Genomic DNA, 24570 nt, shown 5'->3' with positions numbered 1-24570 from the left:
ACTGACATGACCGCTGGTCCGAGCCCCAGAGCTCACCCCTGGGCAGGCCAAGTCTAGCCTAGGCTCTGCTCCAGCACTCACTGCTGTGGGATCTCAACTGGGGACCTGGCCTCCCCTCTGCCTGCTTCCTCATCTGCAAGCTTTGTCTGAATGGGCTGGGGAACCCGGGGTATCCTGCCTGCCTCCTTCCTTGCTGCCTCCCTGCTTCCCTGCCTCCAAGCCAGCCTGCCTGCCTGCCTGTGGTCAGGTGCACCCTGAGCCCTGCCTGCTCCCTGAGGCATGCTGTGGTATTCATTCCCCACAGCAGGGGCCCAGGAAGAGGGAAGGGAAAAGACTTGGAAGAGGCCACAGGGCTGTGTCCTGGCTGGTTGAGGACTCTAGGGAACCCCCACTGCCGACTCACCAGGATGCTTTGGTACACTTTCCTGTGTGCTCAGGCAAGCTCATCCTGATGACCCTGGAGTCTCCCATCTGCTGCTCACACAGAGGCCCCAGACAGACGCTGCTCTCCACTCCCAATCCCCAGCTCTGGCTCTGGCTTGTTCTGGTCCTGGCTGAGTCTGAGGCTGAAGGGAAGGCTGGGCTGCTGCATCTCACGGGCATCCCCCATGTGCCCAGAGTTCACGGGGCGTTACCGACCCTGACATGCAGTGACTGCCTCGTCACCAGCTTAGTGTCCCAGCCAGGAAGGCAGCTCTAGGGCCTTCCAGAGCCTTGGTGAGTGAGCAGACGCTGGACTTTCTGGGTCCCTTGGTTGCCACTCTAGTGCGGGGGGTGGGATAGGTCAGAGGGACAGGCTGGCACCTCGTTCTGCTCTTGGGAGGATTGCCCCTCGAGGCTCCTGTGGAGGGGCAGCGGGAGCTGGACTGCCCTTATGGACAAGGACAGCGCCCTTGGCGCCCCTGTCTGAGGCTCCTTCAGTGGGTGTGCACTGCTGCCGCCGCCGCAGCTGCTACCTGAGCCCCGCTTGAGATGCTCCCGTGATGTGGGCTGGGAACTGCCACTGACGCTGCTGTCAGTGCACAAGTCAGCATCAGCTGTCGGCTGCTGCGTCCCAGCCCAGCGTCTTCCCTGGCCTCTGCCCTCCAAGGCCCAGCCACTTACTTCTTCCCAGCCTTCCCAACGCCTGAGCGCTTCTTGCCAGGAAGGCTGCTACTGTCAGTCTGCCTCTGGGGCTTTTGTGCACAGGACAGCGTGTAGCTAAGACAAGACATGGTGGTCAGGTGACCAAGGGCTGTGCTCAGGTCCCTACCAGAGTCGACCTGAACTTGAGAGCCTGGCGACCACTCTGCATCAGGACCCCCAGAGACTCTGTGGGGTCCCCCACACACAAGGACACACCTCAGGCCCTCTGCACCCCATCCTAGGGCCTACCCTCCTTTTGCCCCAATGTCTGCTAACCCACCTGGCATCCTTGCTCAGCCGCTCCAGGCCCCTGAACCAGGCAAGGAAGGCCTCATTGGCTTCAAGGTGATAATATTTTCAGCGGTGTTGCAGCTTCTTCCAAAGCTCCATGACTCATTCTCCTGGCCAGGGAGAGCACCAGGGCAGGGACAGGGCTGGGCTGGCCTGCGCAGGGCTAGGCTGGCTGGGAAGGGACCCACCTCCTCTGCATGCTCTGCCACACAACCCTCCACTGAGGACCCCCAGGCCTCTGCGGGATCTCACAGCCGTGGCCTCACCGTCCTGCACAGGGAGCTGTCCCACATGCCACCCACACCCACCCTGCCTGGGGGTGGGACCTACTCTCTCTACCCATCGCACCCATGCACAGAGGGCAGCTGTGCTCTGCCACCCAAAGCCGAGGCCTCACTGTCCTGCCCAGGGCACTGTCCCGCCACCCACACCCACCCTGCCTGGGAGTGGGACATACTCTACCCATCGCACCCATGCACAGAGGCCAGCTGGGCAGGCCTGACTGGACCTACAGGCAGCTCCCCCCACCCTGTCCTGTCTGGCAGTTGCCACTCACCTTCATACATTTCTTTGACGCCATTCTTTCCTAAAAGGCACAGGGCAATGCAGTTAGAATGGGGCCCATTTTCCCTTCCGACCTCGGGCCAAGCCCTCCTCTGGTCAGGGGATCCCGCCTGCATACACAGGAGCAGGGCCCCTTTCAGAGGAGCCCTGGGCACCCAGAGTGAGGTCAGGTTCAGGGACTGTGTGGTCTAACCCCTCTGAGGCTAGGAGGGAGGTTGCTGCTTCAGGTGAAAAGGTCTCTCTTGGGCTTCAGGTTGCTTGTCTTGGGAAAGCCTGGCTTCGCTTGGTCCCTGCCACCTCCCTGGGTGGACTTGAAGGCCCAGCAGGGCTCTGTGTGCACAGTGCCGAGGGCAGGCAGCCCTGGGCGGCACCTGGTCAGCGGGGGTGAGGACTGAGTGTGAAATGACCTTGGTGCTGTCAGGAGGGCCAGAGCTCAGGACTCCCAGGGGACGTTCCCCTGCAGCACCAGGCCCCATCTGGCCCTGGCTACTCACCTCCTGGACGTCTTGATATGCAGCATCCAACATCATGACGCCCACCAGGAAGATGCCCAGGTCGGCAACGATGCCATGGTCAGCACCTGTTGGTTTGGGTGGGGGATGGGCAAAGACCAGGGCCCACCCCTCTCCCAGTCCCCAGGGCTTCTCAGCCAGCCCTCAGCCCCTCACGGCCTTCCATGGCACAGCATCCTGGAGAACTTCAGGCCACCTCTTTCCAGAGCTCCTTACCTCTGCCTGGGACTGCAAATGGCCCCAGGTCCAATCCTAGGCTGGCCTTTGCAGATCCCAAAGTGAGCTAGGCCACCTCTGCCCACCCCCCTCCTCTAGACTCGGCCAAGCCCAGCTCTGCTGCCTCCACTTCCTCCTTCCCCACTGCCAGCCAGCTAGCTCCCCAGGCTCCTCCTCTGCCAGGTGAGAGTCCTCCCTCTCCTTGGGCACTGTTGGGAGTGAGGTTGAAGGTGAACAGAGCCAAGCCACGCCGCACCTCCTCTCTCTCAGGCAACCTGGCCTACGTCCTAGTTTCTCACCGTCTTTTGTAAACTCCTGGGGCTTGCTTTGGGCTGCTGCTCTTTCACATCAAATATGCAAGGCTCCTGTCAGGATGGAGGCTGGTGTTGGCAAGGGCACTGTCCTGTCCATTCTACTGCCAGTGTCTTCCCCTTGGGACTGACATGACCGCTGGTCCGAGCCCCAGAGCTCACCCCTGGGCAGGCCAAGTCTAGCCTAGGCTCTGCTCCAGCACTCACTGCTGTGGGATCTCACCTGGGGACCTGGCCTCCCCTCTGCCTGCTTCCTCATCTGCAAGCTTTGTCTGAATGGGCTGGGGAACCCGGGGTGTCCTGCCTGCCTCCCTCTTCACTGCCTCCCTGCCTCCATGCCTTCCCTCCATGCCTGCTGGCCTGCCTCCCTGCCTGTATGCCTCCCTCCCTCCCTGCTTCCCCTACTGCCTGACTGCCTGCCTGCCTGCCTGCCACCAGTGCTGCTGGCCTGACTGGCATGTGGGGCCCGGGCCTCCTCAGAACTTGGCCTCCTTCATTTCTTTCTCCTTGGCAGCTCAAATGCCAGCCTGGGACCTCAGCCCTGGCCGCTCTGCATCTTTCTGTTAGGAGAGGGGAAAACTGAGGTCCAGACAGGGCTGGTGGCCTGTCCAGTGCCCTGAAGGTCAGCAGGGCAAGGGGCCCTGCAGCCTCTGAGCAGAGTCCAGTTGGCTAGTGTGTCTATGTGTCAGGGTCCTTACAGGAGATGAGCCTGAAGGGAGAGGGTCATAGACTTCCAGACTCCTTCCTGACCCCAGATCCTGGCTCTCCTCAGCGAGTAGGGTGGGGATCCAGACCCCTGGAACATCTTCCCCTCTCTGGCCAGCCCCTGCTCATGGGCCAGGGCAGGAAACTGCCTCTGTGCAGCTGGGCAGGGAGTTTCCCAGGGCCCACTCGTGCACAGCAGGTGCCCGTGGAGGAGGCTGTGCCTTCTGCACTTCCCATGGAAGCAGCCAGAGAGGTCAGCAACGATACCCAGGGAGCTGGCCTCCCCTTTTTGTTCTTTTGGGGTCTCTTTTCCTAGGGTTCTTTCAGTTCTAGGGATAGATGGCAGGGCCTGTGTGGTCCTTGACCTCTGAAGCTTGGAGCTGGAGCTCTAGCCCTTGAGCCACGGCTCCCTTTCCCGGTTTGGAGAGTTCAGCTCACAGATTTGACTGCCAGCCTAGCTTTGATTGGCAATACTCAGATGTGCTTTTGGCTTAGGAGGAAGTAGCCTGGAGGCGTGAGGTAGCAGGCCCTGGGCAGTCCACAGCTCCTGCTGTGTGCTAGGACCGCTCAGCTCGCGTGAGAGCATGCGCAGCCTCTGCTCCCGCCAAGACCTCAGAGCTCCGCAGTGCTTGCAGGTGGTCGTGCTAAGTCTGGAGGTTTGCACAGAGCCCAGAGGGCCCTAGGTGCCCCAGGGGCAGCCCTGAAAGCCCCTCGTCAGAGCAGGCCTCTTCTGGACAGTACCTCGAGCCAGTCGGAGGCATCCTGGAGTCAGCCCAGCATGGTTTGGGAAGGGCCGCCACATACCCCGGGCCTACAGCACATTTGGGAGGCTGGAGCCCTCGGGGAGGAGCAGTCCTCAGTCCTGGGCTCCCTGCTTCCGAGGACCACTCTGTGTTTCCCCACAGCATCCCATGCCCACAGGCTGCTAGGGCTCCACGGGCCCGACCTGCATAAGGGCCTCACAGAATCCTCCTTTGCCTTCCTCCCCAAGAGAAGAGCAAGCCACGCTTCACACACCCCAGCAGCAGGGCGCTGATTCCCGCGTGAGCGCCCATCCACCTCTGCCCTCTGCCTTCCCCTCCTCCTCCCATACCTTTAGCAGCAGCTCTCTGCTCTTGGAGTCCTTTTTACTGCAGAAATCCTGCCTGCCAGCTTGGGAAATGAAAGCAAGCTGGCTCTGCAGAGGGGCAGAGAGAAGGTGACAGTTGGGAGGGGGAGGGGAAGCAGTTGGACTCCATTTTGTGTGGGAGGCCAGCCTCCCATCAGCCCACACAAGAGGTTCCAAAGGGTTTTACGGAGCTCAAAAGACTCACAGGCTGGGAGGGGATTTGCCATTCTGGCACAAGGCTGTGCCACCCAACCCACCAGGCAGCTCTGCTCTGATTTCAACTAACTGGAAAGACATGGGTGGCCACAAGACACACCCTGCACAGCTCCAGTGCCCGCTTGTGTGCGTGTGCCCCCATGTGCCTGTGCGCCAGCATCCATTCTGTGTTGGGGAGTTTCAGGCGGAAAGGAGCTGCCATATGCCTGCCGAGGATTGCCCTGGCTGGGCCGAGGTAGCTCGCGCCCTGCCGGCTTCCCCAGTGCGCCGTGTGGGCAGGGGCTCGGGGAGGGCGATGGCTTCCCTGTGTGCTGGCAGAGCATCTCCCGAGGAGTTGGGGGCCCACCTGCGGATCTCCTGCCAAGTCCTGTCCATGAGCAGGATGGCTGCAGTCTGCAGGGCAGAGACCATGGCGTGCAGTGAGAAGTTCTGCAGGGCTCTGCATCCTGGGGAGGAAGATTGCCTGAGCCTTGCCTGGCACTGCGGCCACCTCCTGCCCTGGCCCTTGGGCAGAGGCCTGGCTGAAAGAGGCCTGCCGGAGGGGCAGGCCTTGGGCAAGGACTCCTGCTGAACTAGGCCCTGAGAGGAGACTGGAGCTGGGACTGCTTCCTTACAGGTCTTGTTTTTGTTTTAGGAATTATAGAAAAAACAAGAACCTTGGCTCCAACCAGCCCAGTTCTTGGAATGAAAAGAATGCCTCTAGGTCCTCCTCTCCTTAACGACTTGACCCACCTTCATTGTTCTGTTAAGGACTGACCAACTAAACAGGTAGCCAGTAATCCTGCTCATGCTGGCATGCTGGCCACATCCTGAGTTTACTATAAACTCCGCCTTTTCACATGTATATGTTAAACTCCACTAAACTCCTTTGTGTATGTTTACCTGGAGCCCCCTTAACCATTGAATTTGTCAGTCATTTAAACCCAAAATGATAGGCTGGTTTAAACAGACATTATGTTACAAAGTGTAACCTCACTGGCCACCGGCGTGTGGTCTGGTATGAGTGTGCAATTTTTTGGGTGTGTGACAATCTCATTGGTCACTTACGTGACCAGGCTTCACCTTGTGATTTTTGCCTTTAAAAACCTAAGCATGTGGGCCGCTCGGGGTCGCAGTATCAGCTCCTGAGCCTGTGCCACGGCCCTGGCCCGTCAGTGTAGGAACTTTCTCAATAAAGTTGCTTCTTTAATATCAACTTTGTTGCGGTGGGCTCTGTCACTCCGGACGACTAGGTGGGTTTGCCTGCCTGAGTAGGGGTCTTCCTACCACACTCCCACCCCGGCAGGATTTGGCCTCCGCCACTGGCTGAGTGGCAGGACCCAGAGAGCAGCCAGCCAGGGAGGGGCCTGAGAGAGGCTGGGCCTGGGAAGCACGGGCCTGGCCAAGAGGATCTGGGCTCCACACAGGTCTGTGACCACACTGCCCACACCCAGACAGGAGAAAGGCGCAGGGAGAGGGAGAGGCCCTGGGCAGCACAGCCTGCAGCATACCACGGCCTCCTGGATCCGAGGTGCCACCACCCACACGCTGTCTGGCGCCTTCATGCTGAGGAATTCAACGCAGGTGGTGATTGCGCAGGAGCACACGTTGTTCGCGTGGGCCACGGTGGCCCGGATGGTGGGGGCCAAGTGCTCCTCAACCTGCTGTGCCTCTGGGACCAGATGGAGCCCAGGCAGAGGCTGGGCACTGCCTTCTGCAACAGCTCCTGGGGAAGAGCGCCGAGGTCACCAGGTCCCGTCACACACACTCCACAGGCCCCGGCCCAGGCCCGCATCCGAGCCCACAGCAGGCATGGAGCTCAGAGCACGGAGGAAGACACTGCAGCCACTGGGAGGCTCTGGGTCTGCGGTGCTGAGCCTCCATTCCACCCAGCCCCCAAGGGACCATCAGGATTCCAAGGTGGGCAAGGAGAGCACTGTTTTCCCTGAGTCTTCTGAGTCCTCCCAGAGACCGGCACATCCCAGGCCACCCCTTCGGGCCCTGGCCCAGCCACCTCATGTCTGTCTCCTGGCCCACTTGCACAGGACCTAGCCCTAGGACGAGGCCCATCCCAAGACTGGCCTGGACAGCCATGGGTGCACAGCAGGTGCCTGCCTAATGAGCACTGCGGCTCCACAGGTCCACTGGCCCAAAGGGTGGGCTGCGCCCTGGCTGCCTCTGTGTCTGGCCCAGTGCTTGATTCCACACAGCTGAGAGGGGCGGGGGCTCAGCTGCTCTCCAGGGTTGCACTTCAGCAAGTGCTCCTACTCGGGTTCTAGGCATGCTGGAGCTCGGATGGGACCACAAACCAAGGCCCCAGGGGAAGGAAGCAGGGGCCCAGAAAGCAGAAGTTACCGGAAACCCGCCCCCATCATACCCAGCTCTGCCCAGCCCCTCACCACATCCATCCATGTGAGTTACGCTGCCGCCCAGCGGGGAAGGACAGAGAGGACCCGAGGCATCTCCACGCTGCCCGCACTCTCTGGCAACACGGGAGGCTGGCAAGCTTCTTGGGCTGGAAAGGATGCCCGATCCGGCTCAGATTCCCAAGAAGCAGAGCGAGCCAAGTTGGAGGAGTGCTCCGGTGAGGACTGCGGGCTCGATGGCAGCACTGGTGCCTGGTGCTCGCTCTGGGTGGAGCAGCGGAGCTGAGCCGAGAAGGGCCTCCATCTCAGCATTGGGAGCTGGTGGGGTCTGGACGCCCACCACTGGCTTCTAGGTGGGACGAGATGCTCTCACACCCGGAGGCGGCTGGGTCCTCAGGCCCGAGCTCCAACGGCTCGGTGGAACCTGGCTCCATCGCAGCACTCCCTGCTGTTCTCTGGGAAGCTGGTGCTCCTATTAGGTAGAGCACCAGAGCTGCAGCTCCTCCAACACACAGGGGCAGAGCTGGGATGGGCACCAGGGAAACCATGACGGCCAAGGGCAGAAGGACCCAAAGCCCTACCCTGGAGCCTGGTTCTCCAGGACTGACCCCTGGAGCCGCAGTGACAGGTGACTCTGCGGCAGCCCTGGAGGCTGGTGCTCTGTGACCACTGTGCACCACAGCCAAGCTGGCAGATGGCTGGGACTGTGTACAAGCACCTAGTGCTCTCACCACACAGAGTACTGTGGTTAGTAGCCCTAGAACAGACAGCACCCCAGCTGGTCCCCCTAACAAAAACTCGACCAGAGTCAGAATGACAAATACCCCCAGTTCAGCTCTGAAGCGTGCTTCTCCGGGAGTGAGCATGGGAGCCGAGGTGGCACACGGCTCGCTGTCAGTGCTCCTCACTGAGGCTCCGTCTGCACTTGGCACGGGAGACATGGTGGAAGCTGCCTCCCATGTGGCACAAGAGCCTAGTGCTCTCATGAGGCATCTCCAGAGTGTCAGGAGTCCCACCAGCAAAATGAGCTCATCTGGCGCTCCTTCCAGGAAAAGCTGCACAGCCAAGAGAAGCAGCGGCTCCAGCTCTGCACTGAAGCTGACTCGGGTGGGACCGAAAAGACCAGCACAAGTAGAGGCTGGCTCTGCCTCAGCCCTCCCTGCTGGCCTTCGAGGTGCCCTTCCTTCAAGGTGGTACAGCACCAGTACTAATGCTGCTCCAACACACAGGGGAACAACTGGTGTTAGGTCCAGAGCAATCATGCTCAGCAAGGGCAGATAAACCTCCAGCTCCGCCCTGGAGCCTGGATCTCCAGGACTGACCCCTGGAGCCAAGGTGACAGGTGGCTCTGCCGCAGCCATGGAGGCTGGTGCTCCATGACCGCTGCGCACCACAGCCAAGTTGGAGGATGGCTGGGACTGTGCACAAGCACCTAGTGCTCTCCCCACACAGCGCCCCAGAGTGGATACTGCGATGAGAAAGAGCAGCAGAGGTGGTGCTCCTGTGAAGTAGAGCAGCAGTGTCAAGGTGACAAGCACATCCAGCTCCCCAATGGAGGCTACTCCTTGGGGATTAAAAACTGGGGCTGTGGTGAAGCTGGGCTCCCTGTCAGCAAGTGAAGCGCTGTGCCCCTCAGCCAAGGGGCCAGATCGATCAGAGTCTGAGCAAGGGCCTAGGGCTCTTATTGCAGAAAGCAATACCATTAATAGCCCTAGATATAAGAGTCCTCTAAATGGCCCTCCTGTGAGAAACAGAATTTGCACCAGGGTGACAAACATTTCTCGTTCAGCTCTGAAGCTGGCTTCTCGGGGAGTGAGACCGGCAGCCGAGGTGGCACACGGCTCGCTGTCAGTGCTCCTCGGTGGAGCTCCGTCATCACTGCCCTCCAGAGGCATAGATCTTATTTCTCTGACCACCCACAGCAGCACAATCACAATTGCCACCAGTGAGAGCAGCACAGCTGGCGCTCCAATGAAGAAAAGCAGCTCAGCCAAGCGCAGAAGCATCTGCGGGTCTGCACTGAAGGTGGCTTGTTCGGGACCTGGAGCGGAGATGGACACTGGCTCCTCCCCAGCAACAGGTTCTGCTGCTCGCTGGGGCCCCAGCACAGGAGCCAAGCTGTCCCGCGGCTCCATCTCCTCAGCAGACACTGCTGTTTCCTCCACACTGGGCCCCACAGCCAGGGTGCAATGGGACTCCAGCTGAGCTCCGGCCGCGGCTGCTCCCTGGGCGCTGAGCGCTGAAGTCAAGCTGGCAGGTGACTCTGCTCCTCCCCTGGCAGTTCTGGCCCCATCAGGACTCGGCTCCAGAGCTGACGTGGAAGCCGGCTCTTCCTCCACACAGGGGGCTCTGGCTCCCCCAGGACTGCAGGGCACATTGGAGGCGGCAGGGGCCTCCGCCTGGGAACCCCATGCTGCTCCACCCCCGGGCCTGGCGGCCACAGTCTCTGATGGAGCTGAGGGCGGCTCTGACGCGGGCGTGACAAGCGCTGGGGCTGCCACTGGAGCTGCAGGAGGAGACAAGGCCTTCTCCATGGCTGCTTTGCTCGGGGCTTTCAAGAGCCCACCAGACCCTCCTCCCTGAGCTTTCCCAGCGTGGGAAACCACACAGCCCACTGCTCAACTCCCTCCTGAGCCCACGGTGGGCCTCAGGCTCCCCTGGCTGCCCATGGAATGTGGGAGCCTCCTCTCAGGGCTGCCCTGCCCCTTCCACCCCTGCACGGGCTGTGTCTCAGGCCCCGGCTCCACACCCGTAGCTTCGTCCTGGCTGGGTGTCTTGATCCCCAGCTGTGCCAGGATATGGGAGACATGGCGCTCCATGTCAGAGTCCGGCATATGCAGCCTCAGGTGAGTCAGGAGGCGCTGGAGGCAGGGAAGCTGTGCGGAGACCAGGAAGTCCTCCGGATGCAAGTCCAGCCAGGAGCCCAGGAGGCACGTGATGGCACTAGGGGCAGATGGGTGGGGAGCAGACTCGGACTCCAGGCCAGCATGGCCGCTGGTCTCCCTCTCGCCCCTGGGATGGTGGCAGTCCTTGCAGAGACCAGCACACCCAACACCAGCACCTTCGGGCCGTGGCACCAGTGGCAGGCTGGCCCAGGAAAGGCCTGAAGAGAAACTCAAGGGAGAGATCCACGACCAAATGCTGGGCCAGCAGCTCTGTCCTCCTCTGTACCTTCTAGCCCCTTCTTCCTCGCTCCCCTGGGCCTCTACACACTGGTCAGCAACACGGCTTGTTGTCCAGCCTGGCACGCATAGGGTTTTGCTGCACGTCTGTGCGGAGTCTGCTGCCTCATTCCCCATGGGCCCCACTGCGCCGTCTGGCTACATCCACACGGTTCTCCTTCTGTGTGTGGGTGCCACAGCATGGCCCTGCGCTTTGACACACACGCCTCACACCAGCTGAGGGCTGTGACCAAGCACAGATGACCCTGGCCCTACTCTGGGGCTCATGGTGTGCTGGGAGAAGCCTGCATGGCACGGGCTCTGTGGACGATGGATGTACAAGGCGGTGGGAGTGGGGGTCTCAGCCCTGAGCCCACCCTCTACTCCTGCTCAAAACACCCCCACCAGCCTGCTTAAATCCTCCTGGCTCCAGAAGGAGCCCCACAGCTCAAGGCTCTAGGGACAAGCACAAGAGGTGAGGTCTCCGGAGTTGGCCCAGCCCTCCCTCCTGCGCCCCCCCCCACACACATTTGTCACCACTGTGGAGCCACGCGCCCTCCAAGGAGACCAAAGCCCACTCACTGACAGAGCTGGTCCCGAGGGATGACATCCTCGCAGGAGTTAGCGAGGGTGTCCGTCTGTCCGGAGGGGCCCGTGGGCGCTTCACAATTGCTGAACCTGGTGAGGATTTGAGCGTCACTGGCCAGCCCGGGGCAGCCGGCAGCTCCCCACTCTTCTCTCTCCACTCTGCTCAGGGCCTGGAAATCGAACCTTCCCCTGGAGCTCCTTCCTATGTGCCACGATGCGCACAAGCCACTGCCTGATGATCCTGGCAGCCCAGACGCCCTCCCTCTGCCCTGCCAGCCCTGCTCTGTCCACACCTAGGTTGGGTCCCTCCTCGCAGAGAGAATCGCTTCCCTCTGGCCAAGCAGACACACTGCTTTGTCTGCGGCCTCAGAGAAGCAGAGTCACAGAGCAGGGCCCACAGCCCTGGACGGGACCCTGCATGGGGCCAGCCTGTGACCTCCCTGCGTGATTCTCCACGCACTGGCAAGCGCCAACCAGCGAGTTTCTGTGAGCACCCACTTGCCAGCTCCGTTCCCAAGGCTGCCACTGCAGGTGAGGGCTCCCATGCGATTGGAGTTGGCGCTCACCTTTTGAACAGCAGGTCCAGGACCTGCGGGGTGTCCGCCACCTCCCTGTAGGTATTGAGGAAGGCGTGGATAAACATGGAGTCCTCCAGCAACTGGGCAGGCACCAAGCGCTCCACCTGCTCTTCCAGTGTGCCTGCCTGGAGGAACTCTGCCCCGCTGGCCTCGTCCGTGTCTGTGGACGGGTCAGGACCATGCTGGAGGAGAACCAAGGAGGGGCAGTTCAAGTGGCATCCAGAGAACTACAAGAACACTCATGGTCACACACCGACTCAAATACCCAGACACCACTGACCACACACACAGACACACACACACACACACAGAGGCAAGCACACAGACACACACACACACAGACACACACACACACAGAGACACGCGCACACACTCTCACACACACACACACAGACACGCACACTCAGGCCCGCTCACACTCAGAGGCACACCCCGCAGGGAGAGCGGGTGACGAGCAGGGAGATGGGAGGTTTCCTGCCCGCACTGCCCCTGTCACCTGCGAATTCCTCCGGCACAATCTGGAGAGGCGGCGGCAGAGGCCAGGGCGCGCCAAGCGTCGACCCAAGCGGCCCCAGCACCCTCTCCGCTCTTCGCTCAGGCCTACGCATTCACCAGTACAACAAAAGCCAAACATTTTCTCAAGAGATAACGATCCACACAAGTTCTCCGTAGGGGCTCGTGTGGACTGTGGTTGCCTTGAGCCACCAGGGTTCTAAGTTCTCTGACCCATTGTCAGGGGTGTGAGGTCATCTCTGCACGCCTGGCCCTTGAGCTCTTGCTTCACACCAAAGCTCTCCAGAGTGTCCTGTTGGTGCCTTGGCCTGGCCTACACCATGACCACCACTGGCCAGCATGACCCCAATCCCGACCCCCAGCCCACTGTCCCCAGGTGGATAGACTTGGAGGCAGCAGCGCCCACTGTGGGGGAGACACATACATGTGGGGTCATAAGCACACCCCTCCCCCTCCAGATGTACCCCTGGACATGACTGTCTCTCGGGGCTCCCAGCCCACACAGCCCCGATCCCTGGGGATGCCCTCAGGAGCTGCCTCCTGCCAGGTCCTCGGCTGTTCAGGCTCTAGGTCCCTGTCTCACCTGGCACAGGAAGGGCCACACATCACTGAGGCACTCCCTCCCACAGGGGACGCTTGCCAGGGGAGCAGGGACAGGAACCTAATGCTACTCAAGCAATGCCTCGGGTCCCCCAGCGGGGTGCAGACAATGCCACCCAAACTCCTGGCCACGTGTTCCTCTGCTCCAGAGTCAGATACAAAGGGCTGAGCCTCAGAGAACAGGCCCTGGGGCCACAGGCCTGCCCAGGCCTGCTAGACCCCTGTGTCTAGCTCTGCCAGGAACACCTGATGGGCCATGGCAGCCTGGTTGACGACTGCACTTCTACCAGGCCGGTGACTTCGCAAGGAGCTCCAGAACAGGCAGTCAGCAGTCGGCAGCCCTTGGCTCACATTAGTCAGCTACTCAGAAAGCTGAGATCTAAGGATTGTGGCTCCAAGCCAGCCCAGCCAGGATGGTCTTGAGACTCTCATCTCCAAGGAACTGCCAAAAGGCAGAATCAGAGTATTGCTTCCAATGCTAGAGCACTATCCTGAAGCCAAAAAGCTCAGGGAAGGGCCCAGGCCCTGAGTTCCAGCCCGAGGACCATTCAAAAGGAAGGACATGAGAAGGAAGCTGAGTGGGATGCGGCCTGCCAGCAGTCAGGGAGTTTCCAGATGGCTACAGAAAGGCTAGGTTCCCTGCACACGGGTTTTCTTAGCTTCTTTCCCAACTACGTGGCATTGTCCACGTGGATGCTTCTCACTCGTTGAGCCTGACCCCTGCAGAAGGAGCTGTGTGCTTCCCAACCATTTGCTCTTCTAGAAGAAGCTGCCAAGCATGTCTGTGTCAGGTGTGCTGGGTGGAGATGCGTCCACCCTTGGGTTGAAATCCCAGGCCTGGGCCTTCTCCATCCCAGGCGAAATGCATCTGCCGTAGGGATCCATGTGGGTGGAATCCTGACAGGTGCTTCCAAGACCGTTGGAGGCCAACCTGTCCCCACTGGAAGTAGCAAGGAACACAGATCCTAGTTTCCAAAACTTTGGACTTGACCATTTTGTCTTCTTATGCCTGAGACATGAGTGTGTTTTCTGGGCCGAAGGATATTTGGCTTCTTTATGATGACCGAGCTGCTGTTGTCTTTTGTCCTACACTTTCTACTGTGTGATCAGTTTTTTCCTTGTCCCCTTCATGGCAAGAATGGCTGCAAGCTCCTATGTGTACAAAGCCAAGGAGCTGCATGTGTGAAGTGTGTCTTTCTATCAAATCCTGAACTTGTCCCTGGCAGGTATCTGAAGTAGGGTCTGCTCTCCTTGAGCATGGCTATCTGAGCAAGTGGATTCCTTTACACTGTAGACAGTATAGCAGCCAAAGCATTGGGCAAGCAGACTAACACAAGATAGAGGTTGAGGTCGAATCTGGCGGGGGGGGGGGGGGGGGCGGGGGTTGTTAGTAAGGGCAGAAAGAACAAGGCCAAGGGTCAGAAGGTAACAGAGCATCTACCAGTGATGGGATTCCAGAGCCTCTTCGCCCAGGATGGTCCCTGGTGGTCTGCTCCCTAATAACAGATAGTGGTCCAGGTATAAGCTATAGAGGAAGGTGGGAGTTGTGGCCATATGCCTGAAAATAAGGGTCTTGAATGTGAGGATTTTACTGTCTGGGAATTAGCTAATAGATATAGTAATACCCATGACGATGATGATGAGAGAAGAAGAAGAAAGAAGAAGAAGAAGAAGAAGAAGAAGAAGAGGAAGAAGAAGAGGAAGAAGAAGAGGAAGAAGAAGAGGAAGAAGAAGAGGAAGAAGAAGAGGAAGAAAGAAGAGGAGGAAGAAGAGGAGGAAGAAGAGGAAGAAGAAGAGGAAGAAGAAGAGGAAGAAGAAGAGGAAGAAAGAAGAGGAAGAAGAAGAGGAAGAAGAGGAAGAAGGAGAAGAAGGAGAAGAAGGAGAAGAAGGAGAAGAAGGAGAAGAAGAAGAAGAAGAAGAAGAAGAAGAAGAAGAAGAAGAAGAAGAAGAAGAAGAAGAAGAAGAAGAAGAGGAAGAGGAAGAGGAAGAAGAAGAGGAAGAGGAAGAAGAAGAAGAAGAAGAAACTTTATCTGCCAAAGGTCTGGCTCTTAGCCACAACTTCCAGAGGTCAGAACACCAAAAATCCTTTTTTTTTTTTTTTTTGGTCAGTCATGGGGCTTGAACTCTGGGCCTGGGCGCTGTCCCTCAGCTCTTCAGCTCAAGGCGAGCACTTGAGCCACAGCTCCACTTCTGGTTTTCTGAGTGGTTTATTGGAGATAAGAGTCTCATAGACTTTCCTGCCAGAGCTGGCTTGGAACCACAATCCTCAGACTTCAGCCCCCTGAGTAGCTAGGATTACAGGTGTAAGCCACCAGCGCCCTGCTCAAAAATGCTTTAAAGAAAAATTAAGTACAGCCACATCATCAAGCAGGGAAAATAGAAAAAAGACCTAGCTATCCATCTGCTTGTAACTGCACAACCGCCATGCAGTGAATGAGAAATAGGAACCGGCATGTGACCAAATCTAGTTCCCTAGGGAAAGGTTATCAGGTGGAGTTCTCTCCAGAGCCCTACTACAGATCAGAAGGTGTCTAGTTCTTCTCTGTGTACCATCCATTTCTCATACTTCCGTTCTCATCCTTCTGGCAACACCTTGCTGTTGAAAGCTCACAGCCTTACTCCCACCCCACCCCCAAATAGCATGGATGCAGAGGCACTGCCTGAGCGAGCAGGGATGATAGCACCTGTATGTGAATGCGGCTGTGAGAGTCAGCCTTGGGCAGCTTTCTTAGCACAGAGGCTTGTGCCGTGCATGTGTTCCCATGTGCAGTCACAGCCGCCGGTGTGGCAGCCTCCGTGGAGCTGCTCTCCAGAAGAGGGAAGGGCTTGGAGGACGCAGAGGACACAGCCACCCTCCCCCACGAACGTGCCAGGCTGAGAAACATGCTCCATGCCACACCAGTGCCCATAGATCCAAGAACCATTCTTCCCCAAACCCCTGCCACCTGCTAATCTTCTGGTGACACCTTGGTCTTCCATGCACCGGGCAGCATCTTCTCCCCCGCTCACCAGCTTATGTTCCACGGAGACACGTAGGGATGAAGGGAAGGGGACAAAAGGCAGATTTGTGGCCAACAGGCAGTGACTTCTTCTGAGTTATAAGCATGCTTCCATTTCCTTTGTCACAACACAATTGATAGGCCAAAAAAAACCCAATGTTTACAGGTGCGGAGCCCCTTGTTATAGTTCCAGTTGGTAAGGCGGTGATGGCCATGTCGATGACAAATGCAAGGAGTAACTAGTACCCAGGAAAAACCTTGTGCCAGCACTTGCCCTCAGTAAGCACCAGAATCCACAGAGGTGGCAATCGATGGGAGCAGAAGAATCACAGTCCCCTCTCTCTCTCTCTCTCTCTCTTTCTCTCTCTCTCTCTCTCTGTCTCTCTCTCCCCTCTCTCTCTCTCTTTCCCCCCCCTTACTGTAACCAAAAAGCAATAAGAAAACAAACAAATAAAACACCTGTGCAAATCCTCCAGCCCCACAAGGTCTGAGCTGACCTAAAAAGAAACCACTATTTTTGGAGCCCACGCTGTAGGCTAGGATGACAGTTGCCTGCGTGGTAATGTAGGAATGTGAAGGCCTCTCTCACTGGAAGCACTGGCCTTCCTCCGGAACCTGTAGATGTCTGATGCTCATCTGAAGTGGGATGAAAGGTTAGATATGTCTACCTCCATGTTGTGTGTATCCCTAGTGCTACCTGAAACTCCGGGTCCGAGTCTACTCAAATCTGCATGTAGATACGCTGATTTTTTTTTTTTTTTTGGTCAGTCGTGGGGCTTGAACTCTGTCCCTGAGCTCTTCAGCTCAAGGCGAGTGCTCTACCACTTGAGTCACAGCTCCACTTCCGATTTTCTGGTGGTGTATTGGAGATAAGAGTCTACAGACTTTCCTTCCCAGGCTGCTTTGAACCATGATCCTCAGATCTCAGCCTCCTGTGTAGGTAAGATGACAGGCGTGAGCCACTGACACCTGGCTAAGATATGCTAATCTTTAACTATATTTTCTCCAAAGCCTGTTGGGCATGCATCCCTTGAACTCTGCCCAGTGCTTTCTCCACCGCTCACACATCCAAAGTAATCCAGTTGAGGAGACCAGCTGTGCTGAGTGGGTACTCTGAATGATGAAATGGCTATGCTGGAGACAGTAAACCAAGAGAAAAGTGTGTTGAGGGTCAGGGGAAGGTGGGAGGGTCAAAATAGCCATAGACAACATCAGAGGCAACTCCACTGCGGAGTTCCAACCACGAGCCGTGAAGCATTTGACAGGCAATAGAATGACCTTTCAGCATCAGAGATAAAACACGCTTCGCTCTCAACAGGAAATCCTGACTCCACAATGGTTGTGTATCCAGGGCTCCAGGGCAAGCCAGCCTCAGCATTCCTGTCACGGTGGCTTCACCGGACTTGGCTCCTCTACCAGGGGATGGATGGCCGTGACGTGAGCTGTTCCACGCTCCCATGAGAGCCCACCCCACCTCTGTGGGGTGTTTTCTGTTCTCTCTTTGCTTCAGGTAGAGGCAGCGTCATTTCTTGGTCACGTCGGATCGGGGGCTTGGAGTGATTTCATTGCAATGACTCACATCCCATAAGTCCATCCGCTTCAGATGGTTTTCAGTCCCTTCGCAGAGCTGTGCAGCCATCAGCACAGTCTCGTTTTAGAACATCTCATATCCCAACAAGGTCTTTTTCATCCATTAGCAACCAAGCTTCAACCCCACCACAGCTGGAAACATAAGTCCATTTATAGGCTCCTCTGTTCTTCTCATTTCTTATGAGGGGGACCACACAGGGTATGACTTTATGACCGGCTTCTTTCCCTGAGGATGATGTTTCCAGGATTGTTACATTGGAGCATGGATCAAAGCTTCGTTTGTTTTGGGGGGATTGTGTGTGTGTGTGTGTGTGTGTGTGTGTGTTTCTGTGTCTGTATCTGTGTCTGTATCTGTGTCTGTGTGTCTGTGTGCTGGACATTCCATAGATAAACCATCTTTTAATTCTTCTTCACTTGATAAGACTAGCTTATTTCTACTTTAGGATTACTAAGAATGATGCTACCACAAACTTTCATAAACAAGCGTGCCTCAGCTGTACATAAGGAGTGTAAATGACTCCCTGCTTAACAATTTGGAGAAATTCCAAGTTGTTTTCCACAGTGGCTACACTGTTTCAGAGATCTATTACCAAGAAGAACACATCAGAAGTCAGGAGGCTGAGATCTGAGGATCACAGTCCAAAGTCAGCCTGGGTAGAAAAATCATCATGAGATTCTTATCTCCAATTAACCACTCAAAACAAAACAAAAACTGGAAGTGGTGCTGTGATAGAGTGCTAGCCTTGAGCAAAAGAGCTCAGGGACAGCGCGCAGGCCCTGAGTTCAAGCCCCCAAGACTGACTAAAAGGTGGAGGGGTCTCTGAGACCCACTCCTCAGAAGATGACCCCTAGCACTCTGCCAGCTTCAGTCTAGAACCAGCAGCTCCTTACAGCCAGCACTTCATTCCCATTGCTCACTGTGTGCAGGTAAGCACACGCGTGTGACACACCTGTCTTAGTTCCCTCTGTGTCTGACCACGTGATGTATGGACCAGAGGGGCTTTGTGCACACCTTCCCCAGGAGGGCATGCACATGATTTCCTGTACCAGCAGGGTCCCTCTTTATCTAGGATGAAGCTGGCTTGCCCAGGGACAGGGGAATGGAGGGCCTAGTTCAGGGGACTCTGGTTCCTACCAGCTCCCTCTGTGGCAGCCAGACCTGCCATGTGGGGTGGGATCCCTCAGGATCTCCCCACACAGGAAGCCGCACACCTCCATTCATTTCCTGCCAGCTCTCGTCTGGGTCCGCTCCTGGCCAGCCACCCTGTCCTGGACATCCTTGGGGTGGAATGCTGCTGTTCAGTGACTTCCAACAATAATGACATTTACCCTCCACTGCGGAGCTGGCCGTGTTTGTGGTCAGGAAGGGACAGGCCTGTCCTCTGTGCCAAGTTCTCCTGGTTCCAGGACCCAGTGGTATAAAGGCAGCTGGTTCCCAGTGAGGAACCAGTGCAGACTCTCCCAGCCCTGCGATTGAGCTGTTGGACAGTCGTGAGAGCAGACCCCAGACATGAAGACCCTGTTCCTGATCTTCGGCCTGGGCCTCCTTGCTGTCCTGCAGGTGCAGGGCCTTCCAATTGTGGAGGAAGAAGAGCAAGAGGTGAGTCTCCATGAGGAGGGGCCGGCCTGTGGAAGGGGACTGAGACCTCTGGCTGAAGGTCCCATTTCTACCTACATCCAAGGAGACCCTCACTTCAGGGCCATGGCCTGAATCTCAGGCCTAACAGAGCATGAGACAGAGAGCCGTGTGACTGGTCCAGGGGGGCCAGGGTTCAGAAGGGCTAGCATGGGAGGGGGACACCGCTGTCTTCCCTGGGATGGAGGGAGCCTGTAGCCCTGACTGACCTACAGGGACTCAGGGCCTGCACGTAGGCGGCCTGGGGGCAGTGATAGGTGGTTTGGGATGGAAGGAGGACTGGAACAGGCCCCATGTCTGCACACCTTGGAGATGAAGGTAGAGTCCAGGCCTACAGAACAGAGGACAAGCCCTTACAGGGGTGAGAGCTGAATATCTTCTCTAGGACTTAGGGACGTGGTATTTGAAGGCCGTCATATTCGACAAGGAGATTCCTGGGGGAAGGCAAGGGTCTGTGTCTGTGACCCCCATGGCCATCAAGATCCTGGATGGGGGCAACCTGAAAATCCAGTTCACGTTCAGGTGAGTGCCTGCCGGCCATGAGGCCGTGACCTGCCCAGCCTTTTCTTACCCACATAGGAGAGCCAGCAGTCGGCGGGGCAGGCCAACAGCGCCTCACATCTCAAATCCAGGCACTTTTGCTCGAGGGGCTACTGTGCCACTGCGGGTGCCTTGATCAGATGGACCCTGGGTTGTTGAAGCCCTAGAGCAGACCCAGTGGGCTGGGTGGACTGGCACCTACTTTCTACTTGGTAAAGGAACAGCTGTTGTCCATCCAGTCCCTTGGGGGATAGAAGCGTCACTCACAGACCCAACCAGAGCTGGCAGACTGGGCTTATGGCCCTAGACTTGTTCATTATCATAGCAAATTGCTGCTCTTCGACACAAGCTTTGCAGACTGACCAGAGAGGGTGGAAGAGACCAAGGAGAAGCCTTGGCAAGGCAGTGCATGGACACCTCTGCAGTCCCTGCGCAGACCCCTGTGTCCTTCCAACCTTTCATCCCCTCTGCATCCATGGGGGGGGCTCCTGCTTGAACAGCAAGATGGTATCTGTGCTCGGGTCCTGGGAAGACATTCACCCTGTGTTTTGGGGATCCCCGGGACCTCACATTCACCGACATTTCTTTTATGGCACCAGGTGTTGGGAGATGTCAATCCGTCTCTAGGCATAGCGGACCGCCAGGACAGGAACTGAGCAGGGCGAGGGTTGGGGGCAACACTGGTGTCTGAGGGAAAGGCAGACCCAGGTCCCCTCTGGGCAGGGGCACAGCCAGGCGGAGGTGAGGCATGGAGCTATGGCCTCCACGTGACATGGAGGGCTGGCTGGGCCTGTAATGAAGGAGCCCACTCCTCCTTGGGCCCGACCCCTCGCTGGGCCTGCATGGGCATGCGTGGTCCCACTGCCCTCAGGAGAGGTCCTGGGCTGGACAGTGCTGCTCACTGAGCTGGTTTTCCAGGGTTGCAGACCAGTGCCACGACGTGAGCGTGACCCTGCAGGAAACTGAGGAACCCGGAAAATACACAGCCTGTGAGTCCACAGCCCCTCGCGGCTGCTCCCCAGTCCCAGCGGGGAGCGGCCAGCGTCCGCTCAGGGTGGCCTTTCCGTCAGAGAACCTTTCTCTCCATTCGGCACTTGTTTGCACACACCCTTAGCTCCCGTGGCTCAAGACCCACACACTGTCCTCAGCCTGGACGGTGCAGACTTTCCCAGTGGTGATGGCTGAGCCTAGAGCAGGGTCAGCAGCACGGCTGCCCTGGGCTTCCTGCTGGGGCTCCCAGGCTCAGGATGTGGGCACCACTCTGGTGTGTGGGGACACCCTGGCCTGGACATCGGCCCAGGGAGGACGTGGTGAGGACCTGCTGCCAAGCTGCCCGGGGCCGGATACTGAGCACTTTTCCCAGCTGGGTGCTGGGTGCTGGGAGCTGAGTGCTAGGTGCTGGGTGCTAGGTGCCAGGTGCTGAGCACTGGGTGCTGGGTGCTGAATGATCTTGCACCCATGCTGCTGCAGGATCTGGTCCTTACTCAGGACTGGTTGTCCCTATCCTCTGCAGATGGTGGCAAGTATGTGGTACAAATCATTAAGTCGGGCGTGGAGAGCCACTACATCCTCTATGGCGTGACTGACCTGCACGGACATCGGACCCAAATGGCTGAACTTGTGGGTGAGTCACGTGATCTACGGGCCTCCAGAAGTCACCCTGCAACAGGAGGGGTTGAAGCCTCTAGAGCAAACCTTGGGCCCCTTTCCCGAGGGGTGCCTGGTGGGCACCAGACAGGAATGGGAAGAGAGGCCTGCATGCAGCTCACCTCTGAGCAGCTCTGGGTGCCAGCACCCTTCCCAGACAGACAGAAAGGCCCAGGACCCTCCTGCGTCCTCCCCAGGGCCAGGTGTGTGTGAGCAGGGAGCAGAGGAAGGCGCAGTGCCCCGAGCCCCATGGACGGGTGCCCACTCCTCCAGGGCGCATTGGTCCTGCCACCCCTCCTGCCCTGGGCCAGGCACAGGGTGCTGGACGGAGAGTGGCCCTGTGTCCCAGCTCAGCTGCTATGGACTCTGTGGTGGGACTGTCACCTGGTGGTCCTTGCCTAGCCAGGCTCCAGGCCCAGCCCAGGCCTCCAGGCCAGGCCCCTCAGGGTGGGCGGGGCCTTCCGCAGCCCAGCCTGCTCAGTCCTGCAGGCTGGGCTGATATGCCAACAGTCACTCACGCTCCTGTCTCGGCCATCCTCACCTGCAGGCAGAGACCCTGACTTCAACCAGGAAGCCCTGGAGGACTTTGCGAATGTCACAGGAGCCAGAGGTCTCAACACAGAGAACGTCGTCATTCCCAAACAAAGAGGTAGGAAAGAGGCCCCCACCTAGTGGGGCCTCCCCATGGAGGGAAGGCCACTGCGTCACTTCGCGGGGTCAGGCCGCCTCCCATGCTGACTGTCCCTCTGGGATCGTGGGAGATGCTGGCGATGGAGAAACTAGGGTCTGGAGTGAGCTGCCGGGGTCTGAATCCTGAATCTTCCTTTCACAGAAACCTGCTCTCCGGGAGGCGATTAGGGTAAGAGGTGAGTGTCAGACACATTGGACAACACCCCCGGAGCTGGGGGTGAGTGAGCCTCCAGAGCCTCTGTGGTCTAGCACCCCACTCCTGCCTGGACAGGGGGGAACCCCACCGCCCCGGCACCCCGAAGGGTGCGGACTCTGCTTCGGCAGAAATCTTTGCCCGTGAGCGCAGAGCTCAGGTTTCCTTCCGGAATGTGATTCCAGTTTCAGGGCAGGACCGTCCACCCTCTGCGCTCCAGAGGTGGGTTGCTGGAGGAGAGTACAGCCCCTCCCAACTCCTGCACCCCGGCAGCACACCCAAGACCTCCCCCGCCCCTCAGTAGGAGGGTGGCAGCCATGCTGTAGGCCTCAGAATTCCCACGTCCCCCCTGTGAGGTTAGAGACCCTGCCCACGGTCCTGGCCCAGATGAGGACAGACCCAGGGGACACCTGCTGGCATCTTGCCCTGGTCATTGCATTTGCTGACATCACCGTTCCTCTTCGCACACAGCGGGCAGCCTCACTGTGATCTGGTGGATGGAGCCCCAAGAGCCAGCATCTCTCTGCTTTTCTCCCTTCCTGGCCCCGCGAACACTCCTCCTCTTCCCGGTCTCAAGGCCCATGGTGTGGCAGCAGACCCAGTGTCTTATCCTAGGGGACATGGAACCAGCCCCCTCTACTATCTGCCTCTGCCCTCCCCTTCCCCGTATTTCTCAATAAAGGGCTTCAGCATTCCCTGGTGACTCTGCCTGTCTGTGAGGCCCTTTGGTGGGCTTTGCTTGGAGGGAGGAATGCCTGGAAGCAGTCAGGAAGCACTGAGGACCCAGCCATGTTCTGATCCCTTCTGGTGCTGCACAAAGACCAGAGAGAGCCTGACAGGGCTATGGTTGCAGATGTGCCCCCAGGGTCCCCTGGTTGCTTCCTGCAAATGTGCCACCCACAAAGCCAGGTTTTGATGACTGCTGTGATGGCAGACAAGGATGTGAGGCACACAGGGGCTTCAGCGGAAGTCCAACACCCAGCAGAGCTCATGCACAGCTGGAGGGTCTTTATATTAACATGACACATAATGTATCATAGTCAAGTAATGGTTTTCCATTTATATTCATTGATGCTATACACACACACACACATCTATCTACCTATCTATCTATCTATCTATCTATCTATATATATATATATATATATATATATATTATACTTACAAGTCTCTTTGTCTTTTTCCTTCCCTTACTTATTGACTCATCCTCGCCTTCTTTCCTTCCTCCATTTACAAATTTATATTCAGACATAATCCTTGCAAAAATGTTTATATTTAGACATAATTATTTATTTCCCCAGCCAAATCCATTTTTTGTTAATAACTTTTTAACAAAATACTTAATTTTAGGCCTCAAACATAGAACTAATTGTGCTAGTTCAACTCCTAGTGAAGACTCAGGAAGTAGCCATCTTGAACTGCTTTTCTATGCACCAACAATTTGTGAAAATGTGTATATGAACAGACCCGAATATATGCGTGCACATGTGCACGTAAGGTCCTGGGCACAGGCAACCAACGAGATAAAGGCCGTGTGGATACCAGGAGCAGGAGCAAGGTTGGAGCTGGCAGTGAGGCTGGTGGGGGAGTCAGGTGTCCAAGGACCCTGAGGCTGTCTTTTACCTGTGCAGACAGGGTCAGCACTCTTCACTGGCTTCTGGGGAGCACTGATGAGTCTAATCTTTAGAAGAGGCGGCACCACAGAGGAAGGATGCAGCGCTGGGACTCTGGGGCCACTATACCCTTGCAGTGCTGATTGTGATCAGCAGAGGGAAACCAGGCTGACTAGGAATACAGTCCTTCCATCCTTCTATCCACACATCCACCCATCTGCTCATCCACACACTCTACTATTCTCCCATCTACCATCCACCCATCCATCCTTCCACACAACCACCCATCTACCCACTCTTCTGTTTTCACCTACCCATCTACCCACCCTTCTGTTTTCCCATCCACTCATCCACCCATCCACCCATCCAGCCTTCCAGTCACCAATCCACCTATCCATATACCTACCATCTACCCATCCATCTATCTTCCATCTGTCCATCCACCCATCCTTCTATCCACCCATCCTCCCATTTCCCCATCTACCTAACTACTCATCCATCCTTCCTTCCACTCATCCACCCAATCTTACACACATACATCCACACATCCACCCATTCTTACATCCATCCATCCACCCATTCACCCAAACAAAGTTCTGTTCACTCTAGGCCCTACCTGTCCTCCTGTCTCCTCCTCCTACACTGAAAGATTCCATCTGGCCATTCCAGAAACCTCTCAGAAACTTCTGAGATGAGCCCCTCCCAGAGGGAATACCATTCAGGAGAGGCCTGTCTGCCTCTGCCTGTCCAGCTCAACCTGCTAATGAGAGAGCCTGCCTGTCCGTGGGAGTTCGTGTTTCTTACAGGGCTCAGAACCACCCTGCCTATG

General features: G+C 57.3%; 1 protein-coding gene across 1 annotated transcript; it reads left to right on the top strand.

Annotated features, from left to right (window-relative positions):
* Positions 1-18895: 18895 nt before the first annotated feature.
* Positions 18896-22788, top strand: LOC122109067 (von Ebner gland protein 1-like). The gene is made up of 7 exons (XM_042681257.1): positions 18896-19022; positions 19444-19580; positions 20517-20587; positions 21112-21222; positions 21793-21894; positions 22078-22111; positions 22600-22788. Exons 1-6 carry the CDS (start codon positions 18933-18935, stop codon positions 22101-22103), a joined length of 537 nt encoding a protein of 178 aa, XP_042537191.1. The 5' UTR covers positions 18896-18932; the 3' UTR covers positions 22104-22111; positions 22600-22788.
* The last annotated feature ends 1782 nt before the right edge of the window (positions 22789-24570 follow it).

Source organism: Dipodomys spectabilis, unplaced genomic scaffold, assembly GCF_019054845.1.
Source record: "Dipodomys spectabilis isolate Male_0828 unplaced genomic scaffold, ASM1905484v1 ptg000067l, whole genome shotgun sequence".
NCBI classification, from domain to species: domain Eukaryota; kingdom Metazoa; phylum Chordata; class Mammalia; order Rodentia; family Heteromyidae; genus Dipodomys; species Dipodomys spectabilis.
This window is presented reverse-complemented; position numbering and strand designations above follow the sequence as displayed.

What these genes read in the sequence shown, in the direction of transcription:
- LOC122109067 (XM_042681257.1), top strand. Translation starts at nt 18,933, where the DNA reads ATGAAGACCCTGTTCCTGATCTTCGGCCTGGGCCTCCTTGCTGTCCTG. An exon ending in ACCCGGAAAATACACAGCCT is followed by an intron (nt 20,588 to 21,111) that starts GTGAGTCCACAG and finishes TATCCTCTGCAG; the next exon opens with ATGGTGGCAAGTATGTGGTA. An exon ending in CCAAATGGCTGAACTTGTGG is followed by an intron (nt 21,223 to 21,792) that starts GTGAGTCACGTG and finishes CCTCACCTGCAG; the next exon opens with GCAGAGACCCTGACTTCAAC.